Source organism: Nymphalis io, chromosome 9, assembly GCF_905147045.1.
Source record: "Nymphalis io chromosome 9, ilAglIoxx1.1, whole genome shotgun sequence".
NCBI lineage: Eukaryota > Metazoa > Arthropoda > Insecta > Lepidoptera > Nymphalidae > Nymphalis > Nymphalis io.
This window is the reverse complement of record NC_065896.1, coordinates 2,557,449-2,584,325: the sequence shown is the minus strand read 5'-3', so window position 1 is coordinate 2,584,325 and position 26,877 is coordinate 2,557,449. Positions and strand designations below refer to the sequence as shown.

General features: G+C 33.2%; 1 protein-coding gene across 2 annotated transcripts; it reads left to right on the top strand.

The window, feature by feature from the left end:
• Positions 1–148: 148 nt before the first annotated feature.
• Positions 149–26,877, top strand: LOC126770445 (poly(A)-specific ribonuclease PARN-like). 2 transcript variants are annotated; one of them, XM_050489822.1, is made up of 14 exons: positions 149–324; positions 397–747; positions 1,674–1,806; positions 2,683–2,838; positions 3,300–3,432; positions 3,989–4,110; positions 4,329–4,447; positions 5,354–5,596; positions 5,783–5,869; positions 7,040–7,188; positions 7,642–7,685; positions 23,355–23,386; positions 25,080–25,198; positions 26,661–26,877. In XM_050489822.1, the coding sequence occupies exons 1-14, from the start codon at positions 306–308 to the stop codon at positions 26,856–26,858; spliced, it is 1,905 nt and encodes a 634-aa protein (XP_050345779.1). In that variant the 5' UTR covers positions 149–305; the 3' UTR covers positions 26,859–26,877. The 2 variants fall into 2 exon arrangements, with proteins under 2 accessions (XP_050345779.1, XP_050345778.1); XM_050489821.1 differs by having other exon boundaries at positions 7,639–7,685.

The window sequence follows — 26,877 nt, the reverse complement described above, 5'->3', positions numbered from 1 at the left end:
TATTTTAACTAAAATAATTGTTGAAATAACATTTTTTAATTTATATTGTTGTTGTACTGACGAGATTGTCCCAATGAGGAACAGCGTATAATGGAGGCTTTAGGTGCGAAGTGTCAATAATTGACATTTGTGATTTGTCAAAGAGTATTGTGCTACCTGTATTTAGCGCACTTGTGCAGTGTGTTAGGACTTGGGACGACAATTCGTTTGTATACGCTCAATATTATTTACAATATAATATAATCAATCGCTTATAATATCAGAATTACATTTATATCTATGTTTTTAAAATATAACTCATAACAATGGAGGTTACTAGAAAAAGTGAGTAGTTTAAATAAAGTACCTTTTATTTATTATTATATATTTGATCGCACAGTAAACACTTTTTTTCAGATTTCAAAGAAACATTACCTCTAATAAGCGAATCTATAAATAAAGCCGATTTTTTGGTGATAGATACAGAATTTACAGGCTTAATTAACGGTCGAGATGTTTCTATATTTGATTCCCCTCAAGAGTACTATACAACACTATTGAATGGGTCAACCGATTTTTTATTAATACAGTACGGTCTTTGCGCTTTCTTCTGGGATGAACAGGAAAAACACTACAAGAATGATGCCTATAACTTCTATTTGTTTCCACGCGGTCGCCCTGGTCCCGAAAAAATGTTTTTGTGTCAAAGTTCTAGCTTGGACTTTTTGGCGGCACAGGGATTTGATTTTAACAAACTTATCAAAGAAGGTATAATTACTTACTACTACTATTTCTAAAATATATTAATTTATGAATCTTCCATTATATTTTGTACCAATTTTGAGAGGACAAACTACATCGATATATTCATTGGAATTTAAAAACACTTATTGGATTCTTTTATAAACGGATATACAGCAAATATTTGAGTTTTACTATATTTATAAGTAAAGGGAGTATATCATTGCTATTATAAATGAAAGCAGAGTTTCGGCCCTTATTTACTTATGTTTTAGTTAAGGTCTGGTTAGAGAGTAATAAGAATTTCGAACATTGACCTTTTTTGGATACAGCCCATCATTTAAAAGTTTTTGAAAAGTAAAGAAAGAAACCAAGACCCACATTAAATCATTATTCTGTTTATTAGTGGATATGTAAATAGTGTCTTATGTATTCCTAACGATTCCATTTCGACACAGTTTTTTATAATAAAGGAAAATAAAACAAACAACCTTAACCTCAAAAACAATATAGTATCAAGTAATCCCTCACTCATACAAATACAGAATGGAATAAAAAATTTTTTGGAAAATGGTAACAATTATCGAAGACAACAAAGAACACCAATAGAACTTTTTGTTTAAAGACTAAAGATTTAAAATCTTCATCATGATGATGTTTACTAAACCTGTGTAAATTTGTAATGGTAACATATTCATATGTGAACAATAGAGACTTGTTATGATGATTAAATGTACGAAATTTGTTTCTTTGTTTCGAACTTCTACAATTATCAATATTATCAATGTTAGCAACAAAAATAATTTCATCCAAACTAAATTATGAATATCTTGAACGCTGTCATGATGTTTTATTAGAAATTAATTAACTGTAGCAGTTCAAGTTCAAGGCAGCCAAAGTGTTACTTATATTATAAAATTTTTGTAAATAATATTGTGATAAACCCTTTTCAGGCATTTCATATATGACAGAACCTATAGAATCAAGGTTGCGAGAGAACTTGACTGAGAGACAAAACAGGAATAATTCTGAGCAGGAATCCATCACTATTCCTGTTGAGCAGAGAAATCAGATTGAAGAGATTTGGTAAGTGAAATACTTTTAACTTATAGTTTTTATTTGATGCATCAAGTGATACAGTGTAGTAAATGTCTGTGGCTAGATTAGCCATGAAAATGATAAAGAATAATGGACTTAACACAGATCTTTGAGGAATACTATAAGATTAAATTTTGAGGAGGTATTGCCTTGTTTATTAGTAAATTTGTAAACAGTTTGTAATTTTAAACTTATTGCAAACAAAACTGGTCTTAGCATGTTTCCGGTTTTGTGTTTAGAAAGTTTTTTTATGTCAAGAAAATCTAAAAAATTAGGTACTATATTTGGATTACTAACCCTACCGGGTTTACCCCACCATCATACCTGATGGTGCTATAGTTAGAACTGTACAAAGATGATAGGCGTGTTGGCTTAGCCTCAACGGTCTACCACCTGTCTTGGACGCCAACTTGCTAAAAGCTTTACTATGTTTAGAATTCCAGTGGCCTTCTGCCACAAAAGCGATTGCCGAGTTAAATATGAGTTCATTTATAATGTTTAATATATAATGTATTTATAATTTATAAATATATGTTTGCTCGCATATACCAGCACTATATGTTTCATAGTTTATTTATCATATTTGTCGGGTTTCCTATGTAATCTATTAGTTATGTGGTGCAATGCTGACAGTTGTCATTTTGTTAAATTGACAATAGGCTTGCGAAAGTTGTGTAAATGTCCAAATTATTGACAACACTGATACTAGAGTATAGATTTCTACTTCTACTACTTTCCAAATTTAAACAGTGCACATTGGGTTTATACAATATGATCTGTGTGCAGATGTAAATTTATACTTTGATGCTTAGAAAAAAAAGAAAATAAATACAAATTGTTATAATGTGATGTTTTATTTCACAGCAAAAAAGTCCGGGAATTTTTAGACAACAACACATCAGATGAAATGGAGATTGATAGATGCAATGCATTCATCAGGCGATTGCTGTTCCAAGAGCTCGGGGCAAGGTTCAAAAACGAGGCATTTGTTGAGACAAAGGTGTTAGAAAATAAGGACAGGTAATTGTTTTTTTAAACACAAATATATTTAATAAAAAAAAACAATCCTTATAAACATTTATTATTTAGTATATAATACTAACATAAACTATATTCATTATGGATTCATGAATAATGGCGTTTTGATGAATGTTGGCTAAGTTGCTGTCTCAACTTTGGAAGTAAAATTTAGTGGATATAAGTAGTTAAGTTGTATTGTTTTGTGTTATAAATAAAGATATATCAAGAATTATTTTTGAGTATATAGTATATCAAAAGGCATGGAATATTAAAATCTAAAGTTTATCTTTATTTTTACAGTAATTATAATACACAAGTAGTGACTTATTCACAAAAGCCTAAACAGGACACTAAAATAAATTTCATAAAAATGTATTGTACCTGTTATATTGTTATGTTTTTTTAAAAATAATTCTTTTTGATAATATCACATAAACTAAGAGAGAAACACTTTCCTGCAGGGTGTTAAGAGTATGCCGGTTAACACCCGATAATATGGGTGAAAATCGAAACTTACAGAAAAAGGAGAAGGAGTGGGAGGAATTTGAAGAAGCGGTTGGTTTTTCGAAGGTTGCTAGAATGATTAGTCAGTCGGTAAGCTGGATGTATTGCGATTTATATCTTAATCGTGTTTTTTTTAATAACGCAGCAAAAGAAGCAGAGCTGTTGAAAAACATAATTTTATATAATAACAAGTTATATTTGCAAATAAAATACAAATACTTTGTCCATGTCTCCCATCATCTGGAGAAATGTGGAGAAGTGACGATCGCCAACGGGAACATTAAAGTAATAAATAATAATTATTGTAAACATACATATGTATAAAAAAAAACTTATTTTTTTGCCAGTTCTCAGGTCTGAGGTATTTCTTTCAGAAGTGTAGTTGATTGTTATAAATAATATTAAAGATTTTGAATTATATATGAAAAAACAAAAGTAAGCAAAGCAAATTAGTAAATGTTGCAGAATGACAAAGAGGCTAAATTACTCTAAACGAGATACTTCTCCTCTAAAAGATCTCATATTCAGACCTACCATCAGTTCATGTTAAACCAACTCGAATCAGAAGTGAAATAATAATTTAAATTACAGACGTCTGAATGAAGTAATATTTTTATGTTATAATTACAAGTGTATATTATTTCAGGAAAAGTTGGTGATAGGCCACAACATGTTACTGGATGTCCTGCATACACTGAACCATTTCTTCCAACCGCTGCCTTCTGATTACTCATCCTTTAAAGAGTTCACGCATTGTATGTTCCCAAGGTAAATTTATTTGGCAAATGTAGGTAACGAGATGTTATCTAGCAATATTAATAATAATGTTAGCTTACTCTGATTATTATATTCTCATCAGAACTATTGATTCCCTTTGTTTTTTTAATGACAAATGAATTATTGATGAAAATATTTGTTTAAACATTTAGTTTTAAATACAGATATTATAATAATTCGTAATAATTTCCAATTGTATAATGTTTCAGGATATTAGACACTAAGTATATGTGTAGTCTGCCTCCATTCAAAGACAAGGTGAATTCTAGTGTTCTACAGCATTTACTGTCAACGCTCTCAGAACCACCTTTCGCACTGCCAAAAGTCGGTAAGTTGTTTGCTTTTGATTATTTTATTTTTGGCCAGTACTCAATAAAAATAATCGAATTAAAAAAAAAAGTATATTTTAATTATTTACAATTTTATTTGTGTTCACAATAGTTGTTGTTTACAAATTTTGAACTTGGGCATACAGTTCCATCGAAACTTTGACGTATTTTCGTAATGTATTTTTTATAGGATTACCATTTTCGTAATTAGTTTTGTTGATCAAAATGTATTGTTGCGTTGATCATGAATTTAAGGGTGTAGGCATACATTGTGTAAATATTTAATAATATATAAAGACGCGAGCAATTACCTGGTGGCACGGCTTTATGTTAGCCCGTCTGGGTAGGTACCACCCACTCAACAGATATTCTACCGCAAAACAGCAGTACTTGTTGTTGTTGTGTTCCGGTTTGAAGGGTGAGTGAGTCAGTGTAATTACAGGCACAAGGGACATAATATCTTAGTTTCTTAGTTAGTAGTTAGGTTGGTGGCGCATTGGCGATGTAAGCAATGGTTAACATTTCTTACAATGCCAATGTCTATGAGCGTTGGTGACCACTTACCATCAGGTGGAACATATGCTCGTCCGCCATACCATAAAAAAAAATTACTTAGTTAAAATCAAATCGTATCATCCTACCATACGCTCGTAGTTCATATATGGGCGGTAGCGAATTCAGGTGGCACTGTTTCATGTGCTTAGTTTGTGTTAAAATTCGTCTCGTGTTCGGCGAGGAAGGAAAATATTCCTAGGAAACCTGCGTATGTGGGATGAAGTTTTGGCATTAGACCTGAGCGGGGGAGGTGGAGAGTAATACAAGGTGGGGAGGATTACTTTAGCCAGCAGGGGGACGTTTACTGGCCGCTACTTGAACGTACTGATCTTCCATACAACGACCGGCAGAGTGCGCGGAGGGGCGCGGCTACACGTGCGCGCAGAACAAGGCGCACGAGGCGGGCTTCGACGCGTACGTGACGGGGCTGTGCTTCCTGTCGATGGCGGCGCACCTGGCGCGCATGCGCGGCGAGCGCGGCGCGCGCGTGCACGCGGCCGACGCGCCGCCGCTGCGCCCGTTCCTCAACAAGCTGTTCCTGGCCAAGACCGCGCACCAGGACTCGCCCTACATCAACCTCGCGGGCCCCGACCGTACGTATATATACCCATCGTATCTTCGTGTGCGTGTGCGTAAAACGTACCTAAAATCTATCATTTATTTCAATGAAAAGATAAATAAAACGTCAGATCAGATTTGATATATATATTTCACATGTAGCTTAAAATAAATTTAATTATGTAAATGTATATATATTTCAATTCGTATCTTTGTTACAGCGACGCCGTCCAGGGACCACGTGTTTCATTTAACGTTCCCGAAGGAGTGGCAGAGGAATGACATTAATCAACTTTTTAGCGCTTTCGGTAAGATATTATTTTTCTTTCATCCGGAAGGCCGATACTGCTCACATACAAGCAACGCTATACGTGACTGCGACTTGAGAATGGCCATTAAAACAGGGATGCGACGGTGCTTGAGGAGGTCCTCCCATATCTCGGGTTGCTTCAAACTTCTACCGCAAGTATCGTTGGCAGTTTTTACGTGAACATTACAACGATGACAAAGTGTGTTAGTAATTAATATAGCCTGCATCGTTGGTCTAGTGGTTAGATGTAACCGCCGTGGCCGAAATCGGTCTGAAGGACTAGTCTTTAAAAAATAATTTGTAATAAAATAGGCACCCGTCTTATATTTTTCACACTTGACGTCTGACAACCGACCAACCTGCATAACATACATCACGTTGTGTGGTGTTGCTATTCTAATTAGTGACGTCGTATACCCGCTTCAATTTATTATCTCTGACATGTATATATATACTATATGATATAAGGTAATATCATTATTGATATGAAAGTAACGGAGCCATAAAAGATGAATCGTATATATATAACATATTTAACGTAAAGAGGCGCACGAAACAAAACAATGCGAAGAAAGTCTTACCTCATTTGAACGTTGGATAATTGATAAAATTCCGATACACGTATTGTAGAATGTTCGGTTCCGAATATACAAAATGATATACAGGTTTCACCTAAAATCAATGTTAACAGAAGTGATTATAAGCCAGCTCCTAAACTACAATACTCAGCAAAATCCATAAGAATTGCGTTATTTTTTTTTATAGAATACGAAGATGGACGAGCATATGGGTCACCTGATGGTAAGCGGTCACCAACGCCCATAGACATTGGCATTGTAAGAAATGTTAGCTATCGCTTACATAGCCAATGCGCCACCAACCTTGGGAACTAAGATGTTATGCCCCTTGTGCCTGTAATTGCACTGGTTCACTCACCCTTCAAACCGGAACACGACAATACCAAGTACTGCTGTTTTGCGGTAGAATATCTGATGAATGAGAGGTACCTACCTACCTACCGAGACGAGCGTGCACAAAGCCCCGCCACCAGTAAATTTTCTGTTCTGAATTAAAATTTATAATTATAAGTTTTTTTTAAACGGTAATAAGTATTTGTTAGAGATATTACTTATTAAATATATTTTAAATTTTCCAAAAAAAAAAATAGGCCAAATCACAGTTCAATTCTTGGATGAGACGTCAGCACTAGTTGCATTATCTAGAAGAGACCTTGCGAAGACAGTCACCCGGGTGTTCGCCAGCAACAACAGGATTTCCATCATGCCTTACTTCACGTACAAGCTGCTCAATAACAAGGTACTTTGAGCTATATTATATTAGCTGCAAAATTTATATTCATTTGTACTTTGAATATTTGTTTGAGAAAATTTCCGTCTTTTTGGAGATGTTTAATTTAAGCAATCGTGACATGTCATTCTTTACCTATCTGCCTTAGTTAATAAGAGTCCTGAGCATTTCGTATATTTGTATGTTATAATGATATATGCTATGTAAGTATTTAATTAATGAAAGAAGAAACTATATATCATAAAAAAATATTTTTTTTTATTCATTAGACTGCCTAACTTTAAATAAAAAAGTATATTGTCATTGGCCATAGACAATTGCGAATATGGCATCTAATACTGTGGATATGGACATTAATATATCAAATGGCTGTACATTTATATTAAATTTTATCTCGTTAACGGATATTACTGTTGTTTGTGAAATAAACATGTATAGCAGTGTCTTTGTCGTCCGCAGCAGCAGAGCGAGCGTCGCGAGGAGACGTCGGAGAAGGTTATGAGACTGTACGTAGTAATTTTTTCAATCGTGTTATCTGTTTTTATTTATTATTTCAATCGAATCGCTTTCTCATGGTGAACTTAAGTGTATTTTAATAAACAGTTACCCGTCATTTTGGTATTTCAATAAAATTTAATATTTATTAATTGATAGTAAATTCCAACGTATATCATTCTAATCCCATTTTATTTCATCCCATTAAAATCATAAAATAAATACTTGCAACTGATAATTTTACTTCTCCACCAGTGAACTGATAATTTTACTTCGACCAGTATTATCAATAAAACGTTCCTGTTTATACTCTTTGATATCTCTTTATACTACTTGATCTGTATTTTTTCTGTTTTATAATAATTTATTAACTTAAAACGATTTTATTTTTATACCACATGTAATATTTGAATCATTTTTATTTCAATATAGAAGATAATTGGTAAACTACTTTATTACTAAATATTGGTCACTAATAAAATAATTTGACTGCCTCGTTGGTCTAGTGGCTCGGTGTAAGGCCGCAGACCCGGAGGTCCTGGGTTCAATTCCCAGGTCGGGCTAGTAAAACGTTATTGGGTTTTTTCTGTTAGGAAATTTTCAGTAGCAGCCCGGAGTCTGGAAGTTGTAAGTTTGTTCATTCCCGTGCCTCGGAAAGCACGTAAAGCCGTTGGTCCTGCGCCTGAACTCTTTCCGGTCGTGTCGGATTGCCGTCCTATTGGATTATGAGAGTTAGGGAATAGGGAGTGCACCTGTGTTCGCGCACACACTTGTGCACTATAATGTCTCCTGCGCAGTTAGCTAATTTCTCTTGAGATTGGCCGCCGTGGCCGAAATCGGTCTGGAGGACATTATTGTTACCATAAAACACTGTAGTATTGAGTTGGCAGTAGTTTGTTTTAATTTTTCGCCTTAAATAAATTAATACGTAATGCATGTGTGTCGCTTATGAGTGTCATGTGTCGTTTTTAATTTGTCAACTAAAAGGAATTTTTTTTCATAGTTAAGCCTTACAATTGTTACTTAAAAAAAAAAACTATATTTTTACTTTGTGTTTACTTAAAAACTTTGATTCTATGTATTTATATATTAAAACGAAGTTGATTGCAATTTATGTAATTTAGAAGATAGTAAGTGTCATCGATGCATAATAAAACGAAAATTTAAACTTGTTTTGTTCTATAAATCGAAAGATACATTAAATTCAAACATCGCATTCGTAATTTACAATGGCGAATTTATATGACGAGATCATAAAAAACTAACTATTCATATTGATTTGTCTTGCGACTTGAAAGTTGCACGGACTCATTAAGAATAATAGTCAAACATGGACATTAAAATCGTTATCATTAATCATTCCTTATGGGCACTATTAAATTATAATAATTACACCATTCGTTCATTATAACCTTCCGGAGTGTAAATTTTATATTACTAGCACATTAAAATTGTGCAGGCGGTCTGCGAGAATCCTTTCGGCTGCCATGGCAATTATTTCAAACATATTTTAATGGCCTTTACTCATAGCCCTAGTTTGCTTTCAAGCACTAGATAACTTACTGATGCAAGCCCGATACAATTAAAATATTTAAAACAAGAAGGAAGAACGTTCATTTTAGGTAAATAAAGCTTCATGTATCAAGGTATATAGATCCGAGGTATGAGTGACATTTATTTTCTCTTGGTTTGTTTTGCTTTGTTTAAGAAATTGTGTGATACACCCATAGAATATCCATATTTTACTAGTCCATATATGATATTGAGAAACACTCGTACCTCATGAGAAATGGATTAAACAAACGATATGAAGGCAGGTAAGAATGCTTATTATCCTCGTACTTGTAATAATTACACTATTTATTTATCTGAAAGTTTAATGATAAGTAACATATGTATTTTTTATATGAAACCAAAATCAGGTAACTAATAAAATTAATATCAACGACTTGTTATGTAGTTTTTCCACGACTTAATAATCTTTATCAACTTGACTAACACTTACTCATTATTTGCAAACCAAAAAATATATTAAAATAAAAAAAATATATATATATTATGACCGAAGTTAATGAGTGCTTGGTTATGATTTACAAAAATTTAATTTTTTCTGCATTTTTGCGGTTTGTGTGCTAGTTTTCGAACGTGCATTTATCAAGCCGAATAATTTGACTGAATCTTCTGTATTCGGTCTGATGCCAAATATACTTTTAATTAAAACACTAACGAACCGTTAACACCTGATTATCTATGGTAAATAAATAAAATTCTCACACACTCATCACTATCCGATCGGCTTTCTTTATCTTTGACACATCCGAGGTACCCCCCCCAACAAGTAGCGTCGACTTTTTTTGGTAGGAATAGTATAGTGTGTAATAGTTCTACATACCTACGGAAGTACAGCGTAGTTTGTGTAGGCGACCGCTAGATGGTGTAATATTGATAGGTATTTTTATTATTAAAATTTTCACCGTTTCGAAAAAAGATAACTAAAATAATTTAAGCAGGTGTTCGATTACCATTTCAATTTAATAATATTCACAGTAATTTTTTGCATATATATATATTTACCTAAGAATAGAAAAGAAATGAAATTATTTTTAATGTAAGCTTTTTGACGAACCGGTTGGCGTGGTTGGTGGATGCTTGCCTTTCACGCCGAAGGTTGTGGGTTCGATTCCCACTCAGGACAGATATTTGTGTGCATGAACATGTCTGTTTGTTCTGAGTCTGGGTGTAATTATCTATATTAGTATGTATTTACAAAAGAAAAATAGTATATGTAGTATATCAGTTGTCTGGTTTGCATAGTACAAGCTCTGTACAAGCTTAATTTGGGATAAGATGGCCGTGTGTGAAAAATGTCCCAGGATATTATTATTTTTATTAATGTAAGCTAATTTTACTTTAGGGTCCCGTGAGATCGGCGGCACTGGGTAAAGACGATACTGTCTGTATTGTAGTCTCGTAGGTGTCTCGTAGATGGTATCGTGTTACTCAAAGTCTCAGGTATAAAAGGTGTCTGGTACGCCTGTGTTGTGAATATAGCTAAACCATTCGACTGGTTTTGCTACGTTCAAAAATAGGCGCCTGTAATAAAATTTGCACCGCACTATCGCCTCAACTGAATTCGTTTCTTTTCCTACGTCATATTAATTTGTGAATTTAGTTTACTACTCTTTTTATTATCTGTGAGCGTGATGTTGTGTCGCTGATGTAATCCAATTGCATGAATATGTTATGCAGGCACCCATCAGATGTTATAGTCTGTTTTCAGGTCAAAATATATAGCAAGTTGTTGATAAATGTTTGGATAATATATATCTGACATGATTAAGTAAATATTATATATATCAATCAGATAAATAACTTATACTAAATGAAATTTAAGGCTTCTTCAAAATTTTCAATAAATTGATATCGTTAGTCAAAAAAAAAATTGTATTTGTACAGATATATATATAAACAAAAGTATTTCCTAAAGAAAAGATGTCCAACTGTGGGATTGTTACTGAATTTTCACATAATCGGAATTCAAGTCATGTTTATGAATCTATTAAATAATTAATTTCACTATCATGATTTTTTCCCTTGAAGAGATCAAGGAAATGAAATAAACTTAAATAAATTAAGAATGCTTTTTATGGGACGTATATAAATACATAATTACTGAGCGATATAATATATTCGGTCGCATTTCGATTGGGTTTGTTTCACTGAGCTTTCTACTTGAAGCTATTGTAAGCCTTGGTTTAACGGATCGTGAGAGGATATCTGTAGGGTGGTCACGCTTAACAGCTATTTGGGACATATTGATTGCAGATGGCCTAGTGGTAAGAACGCGTGAATCTTAACCGATGATCGCGGGTTCAAACCCGGGCAAGCACCACTGAATTTTCATGTGCTTAATTTGTGTTTATAATTCATCTCGTGCTTAACGGTTGAAGGTGAAGGAAAACATCGTGAGGAAACCTGCATGTGTCTAATTTCATTGAAATTCTGCCACATGTGTATTCTACCAACCCGCATTGGAGCAGCGTGGTGGAATAAGCTCCAAACCTTCTCCTCAAAAGGGAGAGGAGGCCTTAGCCCAGCAGTGGGACATTAACAGGCTGTTACTGATTGCAGATATATTTTAGGTGGAGAGTGAAAATATTGATTGTTGCGTTATTTACTAATTATTCATTGCTCTAATTTTAGTTATTTATTTAATATAATATCAAGACCAACAAGAAGTACACTAATAAATACAAATGAGTCTTTAAACATGACGTTATACAAATCGAGTGTCTCCTTAATTATAGGTGTTGCAAAATATATCAATATTACGAGTTAACAAAAATAATAATTTTAAAAATTAAAATGTTTATAACAAATAGAAAATTATATTATTTATGTTATAATTTAGTATGTGTTACACACAATTCTAACAGTAAGACTAGATGATATTTTTTCTTCGCAGCATTACGTAAATTATAGTTTAATATAGTGTGTAGTATTTTTTTTCCATAGTATGATAGTTATAAAAGTTGACGCGACTTTGATATAGATGATTGGTTCTATACCAAGAGGAAAATACTTTTTATTTATATTATGGCTTTCATTTAAGTTAATTTACTTGATAAAATCATTCACTTGTATATTAATTTTGAGGATGACGATGATGTGCCGTGATTGCGCCTGAAAGCTAAAATTTTATTTATAATACATTTGACTTCGAGTAATGAAAAGCTAAACATTTAATAATGTTCATTTTTAAAAACATGACCCGTGTGCACAAAACTACGTGGTCACCATCGGCCTGGACAATGGCGCGTGGTACGCGACCCCGCGACCTCGCGTGCGCGCTTCCGCCATCTTGCATTTTAATGCGCGCACCGCATTTGCATAGAGCGACACGTGCGATGATATTCCATTCTCATTTACTTTGTGCTACCTCTGAGGAGAATTGTTTTGCTAAATCTCTGTATTAAACTTATTTCGCTTAGAAATGGAATACTTCCAAAAAATCTAAGTTTCTCTATTGAGTTATCAAAACATAACAATGTTAATAAACTTAATGTGAAATGAGAAAATTAAAGCCCAGCCAGTGACTCCCGATTTTTGTTTTATACTCATGATAGAGGTAGTATTTAAATACAATTATTAAAAAAAAACTTTTAAGTTTTAGCAAAATCAGTGGGGAAGCTATAATTTTACCCATAATAAATATTGCAATAACATACAACTAGACCACTGGTACATTTGTACTCGGCTTTAGTTTTAATCGTAATTAAATGTCACTACAGTAAATCTCGAGTTGCAATTTCACTTTATCCCTATCTTTTCCGACCTTTATAAGATTTATTGGCAGTCCGCAATGCATTAGCGACTGGCGACTGGCATATCAAAGTTTGGCACGGCGCATATAAATAAAAGGAGCGGTTAAAGAAACAATTGTGGCACGCGTCGATCGCTCGTAAACACTCGAGTTTCATCGGCATCGCTCGTGCCGATGCTATCTCGCGGTTACCTTGTTTAGGGTACAGAGTAACTTGGTATAGAAACAAGTTGCCTGGATGTGAATTATGTTTTGATATGTAATGATAAAAAAATCGTGTAAATACAAGATCCTGTTACTGTTATATTGTCATCAATTTGTAATCCTTAAACTTCGATTATGATGCCTGATAATAGAAATGTGCAGGCACATTAAAATATCGCAAATTAATTTATAGACAATATAAAAAAGGAACGCACGTCCGTGGAGATATAATTATAATTAAAAAAAAAGTGTTTCGTAAAACTTTATACTCGATGACTACTGCCAATATATATGAAATAAAATATATGTACATATGTTTGCATAAATAATAATTTGTTGCGTACGGTCTGCGTTACTCACTGCTCTGTGTAAGGGTGCGCACGCGCCGCGAACTGGGTCGCGATTCTCGCCTCCAGCCTCCGATAGCTGTTTGCGGTAGTAACAGTCACTGATTTAAGCCTTCGTGACGCGCATGATCTTATGTGAAATACTGTCCGCTCCCTGCACGTTGAGTCATCGCGATATACCCCTCGTATTATGCGCGCGCCACGTGTGGGAGTAGCTTTGCAATGTATTGAATAAAACAGCATTTACTTCATACCGTATCTGTTATATAAAGGTGTTCAATAATTTATTTCCAGTACAAACTTGTAGCTGGTTATAAATTTTTTAAAGTACCATCTTAGTATTTACATTTGAAAATGGTATAATACTATACAATATATTTCCTAGGCACGCATAAAGTACCAACCGCCATGATTAAATTTATATAAAAACTTTATAAATAATTTCTTATGATGTAAATTTTATTACATATGAAATTACGAGGTTTTATTTTGATAATTTAACACTATCATATGAGATAAAGTTAGTTATGTACCACTTGAACTACTTCTATCAATACTGTTATATGTTTGTCTGTTGTGCTTTCACGGCTAAATTACTGAAACGATTTTGATGAAATTTGGTAGGAATTTGGTAGGAACAAGGAAGGATACAGACTTCTTTTTTATACCCTAACAAACTTGCGAAGTCGCAGGTGGAAACTGGAAATTAATATGTCACAACTCTTAACATCATCTTTCAAGGTACCTGGTTTTGTTTTTTTGTTTGGGTTCGATTATAAACTATTTCTAAAGTTGATATAATCTATTAGTGTCATAATATTGTTTTTAATATTTCGCGGAAAGATATTATTGCAAATTTGATTGTGTTTTATTATGTCCCACTGCTGGGCTAAGGCCTCCGGTCCCATTTTTTTGAGGAGAAGGTTTGGAGCTTACTCCACCGCACTGCTCCAATGCGGGTTGTGGTCACATGTGCCACACATGTGTCCACAACCCGCATTTCAGTCATCCAGAATTTCAGTGAAATTTGACACATGCAGGTTTCCTCACGATGTTTTCCTTCACCTTCAAGCACGAGATGAATATATAATCACAAATTTGATGAATATAAAAAAAAATCTCCTCTCTATAAAGAAATATGTTCGAAACATGAGAACAAAACAAATTTTCTATCGCTCAGTGGTCGATCTTCGACCACTAAGCGAACACAAGCGCTATTAAAAATATGTTGAAATATTTTTAAATAAATCCACGTTAAATTTCTTTTGGTTGGAAGTTCGTACTCGATATCACCGGCAGATGTAATAGCATTGCATTCGATATAAGAGCGTTAAAATTTGTCGAGTCAAATAAAGCATTAACAGTTACAATGATAGGTATCGCTTAGTTCTTCCAGTCCAGTTATTCACTTGAATATTATTGAGGCAAGGCATTGAGAAACCCAGTACGTTCCGCTGTGCTTTCTGTCGTGTCGGATTAACACACCGCAGATAGCATTCACTGAAATTATTGCTGAACTCAAATATGAATAATCCGTGGTCTGGTGACGGTAAATATCGGATTGCCGTGATGGATGCGTGTGTTTTGTCGTTAGGTCTACCGCTATTGGTTGGTGGAACTTTTGTCAGACCGTCTATTGATACATGACTTTCGTTGGTGACAATTTTTTGGTGTATTTAATCTTTTTCGTCGCGCTTTTGGTTTAAAATATCCTATGTTGTTTTCGATGTATGTCTTTGTAGGTTTTATTTAAATGTGTTATATTTAATTATCGTTAAATATCTTCATGCTTATAGAAATTGGTACTGGTTGCTACTAATATTTGTATAAATATGCTAAAGCTTTTGTTCTTCTTAAAATAGTTTATTTTGCAAGATAAATCTTACTACGTTTTAGATAAAAAATTCGATTCCATTACGTTACAACATTTGCATACAAAACCATTAAGCTTTTCTAAGTTCTAACAAAGTAGCTAATTTCTCAAAGAGAGGCGAGGTATTTCGCCTGCGTGAAGACGAAAGGTGAAGATAACCCTGCGGTTGCGCATTGCACCAGCTTTGTACAGGTTCTTTATACTTGACGGAGTACTAATAGCGCCACCCGACAACGCCCGCGATTTAGTGTTATAAGACTGCATCTTAACGACGCACCATCAGTTTCACGCCTTTGTGACCGCACGCCTGTTTTTAGACTCGATTGAATAGAAACTGGGAGGGCTTCACGCAAAACTTATTTATTTAACTTGACTTTGTATCTTACTTTGGATGTTCACCGTTGATAGTGTCCCGTACTCGAGCCACCTCTTTATAATACGAACATACGTCTGCGCTCTTGCGGAATAGAACACGTTTTTATTAATACCAAGTTTTTTATATAACGTCCGTTATTATATTGGCTGACGTTGTAGATGAATCGTAATGTCTCAGCCAATTATATTTTATTTCCATCGTTCGTAAGTAACAGATGAGACTCGTGATATCACTAACGCGTGCTTGGATCTACAGATGGACTACGACAGGACAGGGCAAAACCTCTTTGCACTGACACGTGGTATTTAATTGACGTAGGACAGATTCGTGTTCGCTTGAGATGGTACATTGAGAGTAAGCCACGAGCGTCTTTATTCATAGTATTTTGTGCTATCAAGGAAACTATTACGGGTGATAATTGCCTGCTCGGAATTGACAGATGGAATAGCTCTCCGAAGGCCCAAATACGCGGCGTCGGCGCACAATTTGCCCCGGACACGTCACTCAGTGTAATTGGCTGTAGGCCGCCATTAGCTAATGAGATCTTGCGATAGGATCTGGTCGGCGTTTGTGCAAAGTGAATATTCTCGAGGATAGCTCGCTCCGTTAGGTACCAGACGATGACAGCAGGCAGGCGACAACACGAAACGGATTTGAGATTCAACGATGTCTGTGTCGAGACGTGTGAAACTATTCGACATGCCGACGTCTTGCCTATTGCGTCTGATCTGTGCGTATAAGGCGCGGCCTCTCCGACAACGAGTAACGGATGAATTTACTACTGTATTTACTTGTAGCTTATACGGCCATATACTTGTATTCTCCTATATTAGTCCATTACTTCCATTACATTAGATTGGCTAATGGCCATATAATATCTACTAAGAGTAAAACATTAGGTATTAAGCGAATATTTCATTGGGAATGTTTTTTCAGACGTCCAATTGATTCTTCATTCATTTTATTGGTAGTTTTTCATTAAGAACTATTTTTATTCTGTAACTAATCTAATTAGTGATGCAGTGTCCATAGGCGAAACGGATATTCGTTTATTATGGTATGAGACAAAAACACTTCTGAGACATATTTGGCGCAATTAAGAATTTTCCTATACGTATCGGGTATCTAAAAAAAACCTTCTTACTATGGACGCCCTATTGCGTCACCGCAGTGTAAACTAGTAATAGGGAGATTGGCCATAAATTAAGTGTAATTGATACGACAGAGACATCACAATCCTCGGTTAGAAAAACAAAGTTTACCCTTTTCGAGCTGTTCTAATAAGCCTCCTGATGAATAAGGCGAAAATCATTAAAGAGTCCGGTTTGTCGCATTAAAATTCGCGTAAAAAATAAACGAGTTAGGTAACGCTAACTCTGTAAGATGTAAAGTTGCCATGATCGACTGAGAGCACGCGACACTAGCATCCAGCGGAGGCTATATGCCGACAAAATAAATACCCGAATTACTATACTTTTTCAAATATAACTATCATTGTTGAAGATGGCGTAAAAAATCTTGCCAACTGGGAGTTTTACTGGCGTTCGCCGGGTAATCCAATAGAGGTGTATGTATTACGATATAAGCGTGTTATATAGACCTACATTCTACGCGTGCGTAGAATTAAAAGAAACATTGAATTTGAACGATTGTAACTGACATTCATTACCAAAAAGGTCCCAAGTATTCTATGTATGAAATTAGATGATTTTTTGTCGCGATAATTAAATAAAAGATTAAGTTAGGATGATTTAAGTTATTAATTTAATTGAATTGGAATATATTTAATATTATGTCATTCAGTATTAAAATTGTTTTAAGTAATATATTTTTTTCTTGTCAATAGCAAGTTGAACGAGGTAAAAAACACTGCAATAGTTGTCATATTTTAAAACCACACCACAACCACCACCATTAATTAATTATTCTACCATCAAACGTAATTGACGTATTCCGGTTTGAGATTAATATTTATTGTCAAGTGCGAAGTGTATTTTTAATTTATGAGTCTTAGAAAGTATAATTTCAAGAGAATTATTATTATGCAAATGTTGGATTATGCACTAAATCTGTCGTTCTCTTTTCGAACATTCCATGAACTGAGATAAGAAAGTCCACCTATTATTGTGTTGGGCGCAACAAGCGAATCGTGAATGCTCAGAAAGGGATGAAGTACGACCTGTACTCCATAATAGCAATATCACTAACACCACGGTATTACCATATTACCTTTAGTCCTTTTATTTGGTGCCAAAATTGGAATTGCGTCCATGTAAGCCCGACCTTCACCGTTGTTAGCTGTGATTTAACTGCTGCGATATCCCTGTAGCCACGGTAACAATAAATACTGGTAGCGAATTAAAAGACCCATCGTAAACGTTAACGGGCGTTTTGCCTAACTAATTTCGTATTGGATTACAACGATGTTTTTAAACTCTTCCTGTTGTGTCGCGAACGCTCTGGGAGTATTGGATATCGTAATTTTGGAGCGTAGGCGTCTATTTATTAGATCAACATCTATTGGAGTGGTATTTTGAGTGCGATTTATAATTTTATATTTAAGTTTCTATCAACATACCTTGTATGTGTATTTTTAATATAAATCAAATGTGGTTCCATTTCATATTATCTACGCTGTTAATATTTAAGTATCGAATAAATGTTATTTGGCATCGGATGAATAAAAAAAAATAGAAACTAATATCACTTTATGACTTATTGAGTTTGTAGAATATTTGTAACTAATAAATTGTTGCTTTTTTTAAAAAAGTCGTAGGATTGAAACACTACTGTTTGATAAAAGTGATTAATTTTGATTCTTCTTTTTTTCTCCTTTTGGCTCATTGTAAAGAATGCAGTAACAGGAAACCTAGCTATTAGCGCGGGCTGTTAGAGTTTGTATGTATAATTTTATTTTTTATACAATATAATTGAGTGTATTATATAGATAATGCTAATATATAGAAAATGCTATAATTAATATAATGAAAAAACTAAATTATCTTAATTAATATTCTTAAAGTTAGTAATACAAAATCAATTAGATATTCGTTTTGTATTTCAAAAAGAATGTTAACAAGTGTATTCTTTGAACGGTTAGGTCAGCTTATATAATAACACAAAGAGCACTGAAGAACATATTCAATTATTTTAACTAAAACACCTATCAGAATTCTAAAAGGAAGATAAAAAAGATAATATTATTATAGAAACATGTTCAAACATGTCCAGCAAAGTCATACATTTCACCATTAAAAGTGCCATTAAATGAGGTATCTACGAAACATACCATATTCAGTCTGAAAAGCGATCTAATGGCGTCGTGGTTAATATACCGACAAACGTCAAACGGGTATTGTTTTGAAACTGATGTATGTGCATAAGTTACGTAAACAGTGTACCCGGGCGTCACACGGTGACAGATAACACGGACTAATGCGGTGTTAGCACTGGCGTTAGCGAGTATAATGTGGCCGTGGTTCATCAGAAAACAAAAGTATGGCGCGCACATGTCAATGGAGCTTACAATTAGGTGAGCCTAGTGAAGTTCGAATTTAGAATTCATTCGAATACACATTATGTTGTGGCGCTTTTTCTGATAAAGTAAAATCGATCAGTTTTTCCGATTTTGCTATTTGCTTTTGTATGTTAAGATATTAAAAGATTATTTAAATTAGCGTATAAAACATTATTGCAAATTATAATACGAGATATCAAGAAAAATTCACATTACGAGATATTGTCATTTATCATTTATTGCGCTGCCGTTTCATTGTCATTTAATAGAAACCGGAGAAGGTATATTTCGAAATAAATATACGAACGTCACTCTTGAATATATTTTATTAGTAGATTCAAACAAAAAGTGCAGTTACAAGTCAATTGCCGCTTCACCGCGTGTCACCGCGCAGGCGCGCCACAATCCTTATTTGGTCCAATGTTTGATAAATGAACCATCCCGTTGAGCTTTGAGACGATATCCAATGTCTCGATGATTTTATGTGAGAGAACACAGTACCTTTAATTGCTAATTGTAAGAACGCAACGATCGTGATAAGTACAGTTGCTAATATAAGAAAAAACTCATATTTTATTTGCTCAACATAATTTTTCTCATTACATCCTCTCCATATGGATTGATTATTACTCGAGTATTAACAATGAACCATTCATTTTAAATTGCAACTTATAAACTGTCTCGATAAGTATCTAATTTTGCGATTTATCGTTGACTGCCTTATTATCTCTTGTAAGGAGAATAAGACGTAGATAAAGCAATAATAATTCGAATAGAAAATAACTTGAACACACGTAAAACTTTTTCAAACGATACGTTACTTTTAAATGGACTTTTATTAGATTCTTAACATTGAATCAGCGCTGTGGTCGTGACCGAAGCGAAGTAATTTGGCTCACTGGTGGTATGTCCCTGTATCGTGACAGGTGAATGCGAGGCGCTAGTGTGTCCAACACCACAATTAGCCAATGCGTTCTGGTACCAATTAAACCAACATCGACACGTTTTCTATTCCTTGAAAAATTAAAGCGTAAACTCTCAATGTCGGTTCGAAATAAAAAGAAAACCAACTTCAATATTTTTTATAGTCTGGAATTGAAGCACTTCCGAAGTGCTTAAGAATTTATAAAGGTTGAAAGAGTTTTTGTTTAATGTGTTCATACTCTGTGGAATTCTAGTCTAGTTTACATAAATATGAGCTATAGGACTGTGGGTTAACAATACAATTTGTACATCGTATCGAACTTTTTTCTGAACATTCCGACTTTCATAAGGAGTTTTTTTGAACGATATGAATAATATTATAAGCTAAACAATGTATGACATTTCATACCAAGTTTTTGAATATTAAAATATTCAAAGTTTTTGAATTAATTACGTAAAATATAATAAAAAAATGTTATATTGAAATACATAGCGATACCATATGCAGTTTTTTATAACAATTCTTGTAAGTATAAATTAATTGACATTTGATAAAGAGCACAATCAAACGCTCGACTGTTGTTACCCGGAACTTTACTTATAATCCTTAATTATTTATTAAAGTCGGCCATTTTCATTTAGTCTTACGATTAAAGCGACTATATTAATAATAAATAAAATCATTTATTTCGACCAAACAAGGATCATAAATATAAATAAATAGTAAAAAGACAAAAAATACAATAATAAAAATCTGAATTAAATCAAATCAATTCAAATTCACACCAATCAAAAGAATCAATCACATTAAATTAAATTAAATTAAATACTATAAACGAAATTAAAAACTATAAACGAAATTAAAATCTATAAACGATGAAACTTTCAAAAAAACGTTAAAATGTATAATATATTTGAAAATGAGCATCTGTTATTTCTTCTGTATTTATTTTTTTGTATATAAATATAATGTTCTGGTAGATTTTTATTTAACCACACACTACTAGATGAAAAAAAAAGTAATGAAATTTTCTTATATTCGTTTTATAATTATTTAGATAATTGTATTAATCATAAATCTTCGTCTTGTGCTTCACACTTCGAACACGAATACATATGTGTATCTATGATCAACAGAAAAAAACGAGGTTCACTTAGGTTAAATTATTTCCAGCAACTGAATACTGTGATGCTTTAGAGTTTAAAGTTAAAAAAGTACACTAAACAAGAAAACCCTCTAAATAAATAATTCTTTCGTAGATGATAAGATTTGTGTATATTTTATAATAATACATATATTGATTGGAGTTGTGTTAATAAAATCGATTTGAAATTACTTAAATGTAGTGTACTCCAGATATACATATATTTAAGGTGTGCACATCGAATTATTATAATTTTCGTTTAATATTTACAAATATTGAATTTAATTTCCATATAATGTCATAAATAAAATTAAAATTAAGAATTGTGATTTTATTTTACATTAAATATTTTTTACTAAAAATTTTACTATTCAAATAGTAAAATTGACTCTGCATATAGTTATGATATATAACCGAAACAATATTATTACCATGAATATTGATGGTAACTATATAAACTGGAGTAAAGCATTGTACTGGTGGTAGAGCTTTTTAACTCTGCAACATACATTCTTCTCAATGTTCCCATGTTTATGGGCATCAAATGGCGGTTTTGACGATACTATTTCGATTTGATCTTTGGATAAGTAGTTAAAATAATTACGTACATTGTAAGGGATTCGTTCGATTTAATTTTGCAACATTAAAACTGGATGACAGCTACCTTTGTAGTTATAATATAGATTAAAAATAACCACACGTATTATTTGCGAGACGTTGTTGATATCGATAGTACGCCAATAAAATATATTCGATACGAGTCTATGGATTCGCTTTATGGCGCGAAACTTATCATAAAAATTTATCGCACCATAATTACATTCTATTCAATATAGTCGATAATTATAATCGTGTAACCAACAAGTAATTACGTATTACATATCTGTAATTGTATTCAAAGAAAAATTTAATGGTACCATTATGTCGGTAGTAAAATAGTACATTTCAGTTTGTCCTTTTTAATTGTTAGTATAATTTATATTTTTTAAAGCCCGAATTTCACACTCTTTTATAGTTAATATATATAAAATTGTTATGTATATGTGCGTCTTTTTTTATACTTTATGCAATATATATATTTTAAAATTTTGTCTTATTTTTTTTTTTTGCTCTGTCATAGTAATCGTGCAAATAATTATATTTAAAGAAATTACATGGAAAGCAGTGCTTTATTATATTTTTTTAAATCAAAGTATGTTAGAATGAAACTATGGTATTCGAATACTATAAATATTATGTGATTGCTAAGTGCTAACTGATTCTAACGTTTTTTTAGGCAAAAACGATCGCATAGACTGACGGGTTAATTAATTGATGTTATATTGTAATATACATTGTTTTTCTTATGTTGATCTTGATCTTGGTAACCGTGTCAATCTCGTACTACACACATAACACACTATAAGATGGATATGAAACTCAGCTATTAGGTAATTTCGCTATAGTATCAAATGCCCCTTAAAGAATAAGAAACACTCGTCTTGTCTTCTATAAGATGTTTCTCGAGTACTTATAACGTATTTAGATATAAATTGTCGTAAATTTATGTAGACACTATGTATGGAAAATATTAAATGGAAGTACGCAAATAATTGCATATATTATAAGACTTCAGAAATATTATAAAAAACAATGACCATACTCGTATGTGCGATTACACAAAAACGAAGCTGCCATTCCTACGCCTGTTCCAGCTAACAATTTCTATTACAAACAACCATTAATACCAGAATATTAAATTCATATCTATTTTCATATTTTTATTGTATTTCTTTAACTACAAAAACAAAACTAATTGCTCACATTGCCTTAAAGCCTACCTCCAAAACCCATTAATGTAATCGAATTAGGCACAAAAAAAAAAGAATTAACCACGGGAATACTTCCTTTTTTATTTTCGTTTATGGTCTGACACTGAAATTACATTATCATTTTTATTAAGTTTTTATCCGAAAATTTAATTTTTTACAGGTATTCACCGGACAACGCGTTAGCCCGGCGAGGTATGTACATTTCATTTTTTAATAAATTCATAAAAAGAAAATACATTTGCATTTTGTAAGCTTGTTATTCATTTATTCATTCTAAAGGTATTTTATCGTTTTGTTAACTTTAAAATTCAGGAAAAAAAGTTTTAAATTCCGTTATAGATTCTAAATTTAAAAAAGTCACAATTACTATAATTCGATCCCAAAAAGGATTTTTGGTCCCAATAAAGTCTTTGTGATATTTAATCTTAATTATGTGCTTTTTATTTGCATTCAAAATTAACACTTAAGGGAAATCCATTTGTAAGTATAAATTAGATAACGTTTTCTATACGTACATGTAGATTATACTCTGATATAAATATATTACTAATTATAATATAATTAAGAATAATCAGATTTCATTTTTGTTTATTAGTTACATAATATATTATAATTAATAATATAATAAATATCTAGTTGATGCATTTTGATGTTTAATAGATATTTAGGAGGGGTGATTCAAATGTAATGAATAATGATACTGAGGATGTAGAATAATGTCTCCAAACGATTCGATACATCTCACTTGCCTTTTTTCTTGCCCTAGAATACTTTTTGTACTTGTTTTAATATTATCAATACACGGCGGTCATCACCTATGGTGTTTAAATGCCTTGTTTTAAATTTCTTGCCGAGATAAAAATAAATGATCTAGAAAATAGAGTAGGTGATCAAGCTGTTCGAAGCCTGTTTCTAGGATGATAGCCATCGTAACTATAGTCTAGTGTGCAGGTGCATTGTCTTGATGAAACTGGACTTTAATTCAGTCTTTGCCTCATTTTTTTTTTCATCATTTGTTCGAGCAGACTTTTCTTATTTGATTTGTGTAGTAAGATTTTTGTTTGGTCTTGGAAATAAAATGATAAGTATGTTTAGTGCCGAGTTACGTATGGACTTTCCATCAAACGTCAAGGTTATCTTTTATATGTAGTTCGTTGCATAAAATCTGCTAAATGTTGCCATATAACTCATAACGGTCACGAGGGACTGCAATGGGCGGCCTTCACGATGTTCACCTTTGTCGTTGTAATTCTGGTTGTTCTGTCCAGTTACACCTCCAGTTGGACCGGGGTGACGTAGTGTTTCCACTAAGCTATTATGTATATCCTTAGAATTTTAAAATTAACTAAATTTTGTGTGTACATTTTCGCTTCATCATCACTTCGACAAATTAATCTAATAATTATGATTAATGTAATTTTGATTATTCCTCACACACACACACACACCACACACACACCACACACACACCACACACACACCACACACACACCACACACACACCACACACACACCACACACACACCACACACACACACCACACAAACACATACACACGCACGATTATAATTACTTTTGGATCACCTTTCGTATAACCGTTAAAGTATTTATTTTCTTTTTTGTGGCTTTACATTAGAAATATAAATTATGATAAGGACATATTGACAGAGTTCAAAAATACATTTAATTATATAATTGTAATTATTAGTGATTTTATTATTTGTGAACAAATCGTTTTTGTGTTTTTGAAATGTCATATAAAAGAAAATTAAATTAAATTAAAAAACGACATCTGAACTAGACGCGATGTAATCTTTTGTTTTATTATATTGTATTATTTGTGTTTAAATATTAATTGATTATTTATATTTATTATAATAATTAGATACTGGCAGCGAACCTAATGCGGCCCGGTCGCCGGAGAAGAGTCGAGGGCGGTCGAACAGTATATCGTTAGCAGACGCGCAGCCGGCTCGCAAGAGGTGCGCTTCCGGCGTGTTTCAGGTAAGCACACATAATACATTCTACTCTGTTCTCTGTTCAAGTACGGCTCTGGGTATTGAGTTACACAACTATGCAAATATGCAATATTATTTCACGAGGCGCGATTACGCGTGAAGCCTCTTGGTAATCATGAGGAAGTAATCGTAGCTTTTTGAACCAAAAATGTCAAGGAAACATAAGAAAGATGATATAAATTTCAGTGTTATTGTCATGTTTCGTGTACCGTATATGAATTATTTGCAAAATTCATTGTTTCTTCTAAAACGTAATGTAAAATTAGGGTTTTGAGAAGTCGATGTAACTTAATAAAACTCTTTAACACTTCTTACGTCTTTCGATTGTCTTCGTTTGCGATAGAGGGAATAATGAGATTATTTTGAGAGTTTGGACACTGATACAAATTAAAAAATAAATACGTATTCCTTGATATTTTTAAAAGTATATAATCGATTCTGAGATCAACACCTTCGTCAAGTCGGAAGTGGTTTTATGGTAATACTACTATTTTGAGAGAAAGATCTTGCGTGTAAGTATAGCGGCGTAATGAAATTATATACGATTTTTTGAATCGTAACAAGTTTTACGCCTTTTTCTCTAAAGGAGAGACACCTAAGTCTAGCTGTGTCGCATTTATATTATTTACTTTACTTTAAAACGACAACGACTTTACAAACACGAAAGTGTTCTCTATTCATTGAAAACGTCTGAATATTTTTTTTATGATATTAGGCTTATAGGAGGTTTGAATCGTAGCGTATGTGTCGTTGAGAGAAACAGGTGTGAGGTATAAAGCACTTATAATTCTCAAACGAAACTGTAAAAACGTCGAATACAAAAAAGATTTCTGCGCGCAAATTTATTCAATAGTTACGACTGGTTCTCACCGTATTATTTCCATCGACAGGTATTACATGAAAAACAGGCTTGTCACATCATTAAATAAAAAAATGGAATTTTAAAATCGAAACATCTGTTGCAAAATTTACCTTCGTAACTTTACAACTGGATTGGACGTAACTAAAATTCTTAAAAAATCTTCAAGTAAAAATTTATTTTGACCAGTGTACATTTATACTATAGAGCAAGATATAGATAATAAATGTTATTATTTTAATTAACTAAGAAGTAATTTCACTGGTGATAGGGCTTTGTGCAAGCTCGTCTGGGTAGGTACCATCCACTCATCAGATATTCTACCGCAAAACAGCAGTACTTGATATTGTTGTTTTCCGGTTTGAAGAGTGAGTGAGCCAGTGTAGTTACAGGCACAAGGGACATAAAATCTTAGTTTCCAAGGTTGTTGGCGCAATGGCTATGTAAGCGATGGTTGACATTTCTTACAATACCAATGTCTAAGGGCGTTGGTGACCACTTACCATCAGGTGGCCCATATGCTCGTCCGCCTTCCTACTTTATAAAAAAAAAATTTACATTGTACCATTAACTGTAATCAATGTTTTAGATCGATGAAGTGGAACCGCCTTCAAAAAAAGCTGAGCTCGTCGTCTCGAACGGACGAAGAAAACACAGTGATTGTGCGAAAGAAACAACAATATCCAAAAGGAAAGAGACGAATGTGGTTATTGACAGATTTGACAGTGACAGTGAAAGCAAAGTGGAATGCGTGAAAGCGTTCAAGGAAATTGACAGTTGGGATTAATAAATTTAATTGATGTTGA

Bases quoted from the DNA above. Each gene is read 5' to 3' on its own strand.
- LOC126770445 (XM_050489821.1), top strand. The intron at 748-1,673 runs GTATAATTACTT...AACCCTTTTCAG, and splicing joins TAACAAACTTATCAAAGAAG to GCATTTCATATATGACAGAA. The intron at 1,807-2,682 runs GTAAGTGAAATA...TTTATTTCACAG, and splicing joins AATCAGATTGAAGAGATTTG to CAAAAAAGTCCGGGAATTTT.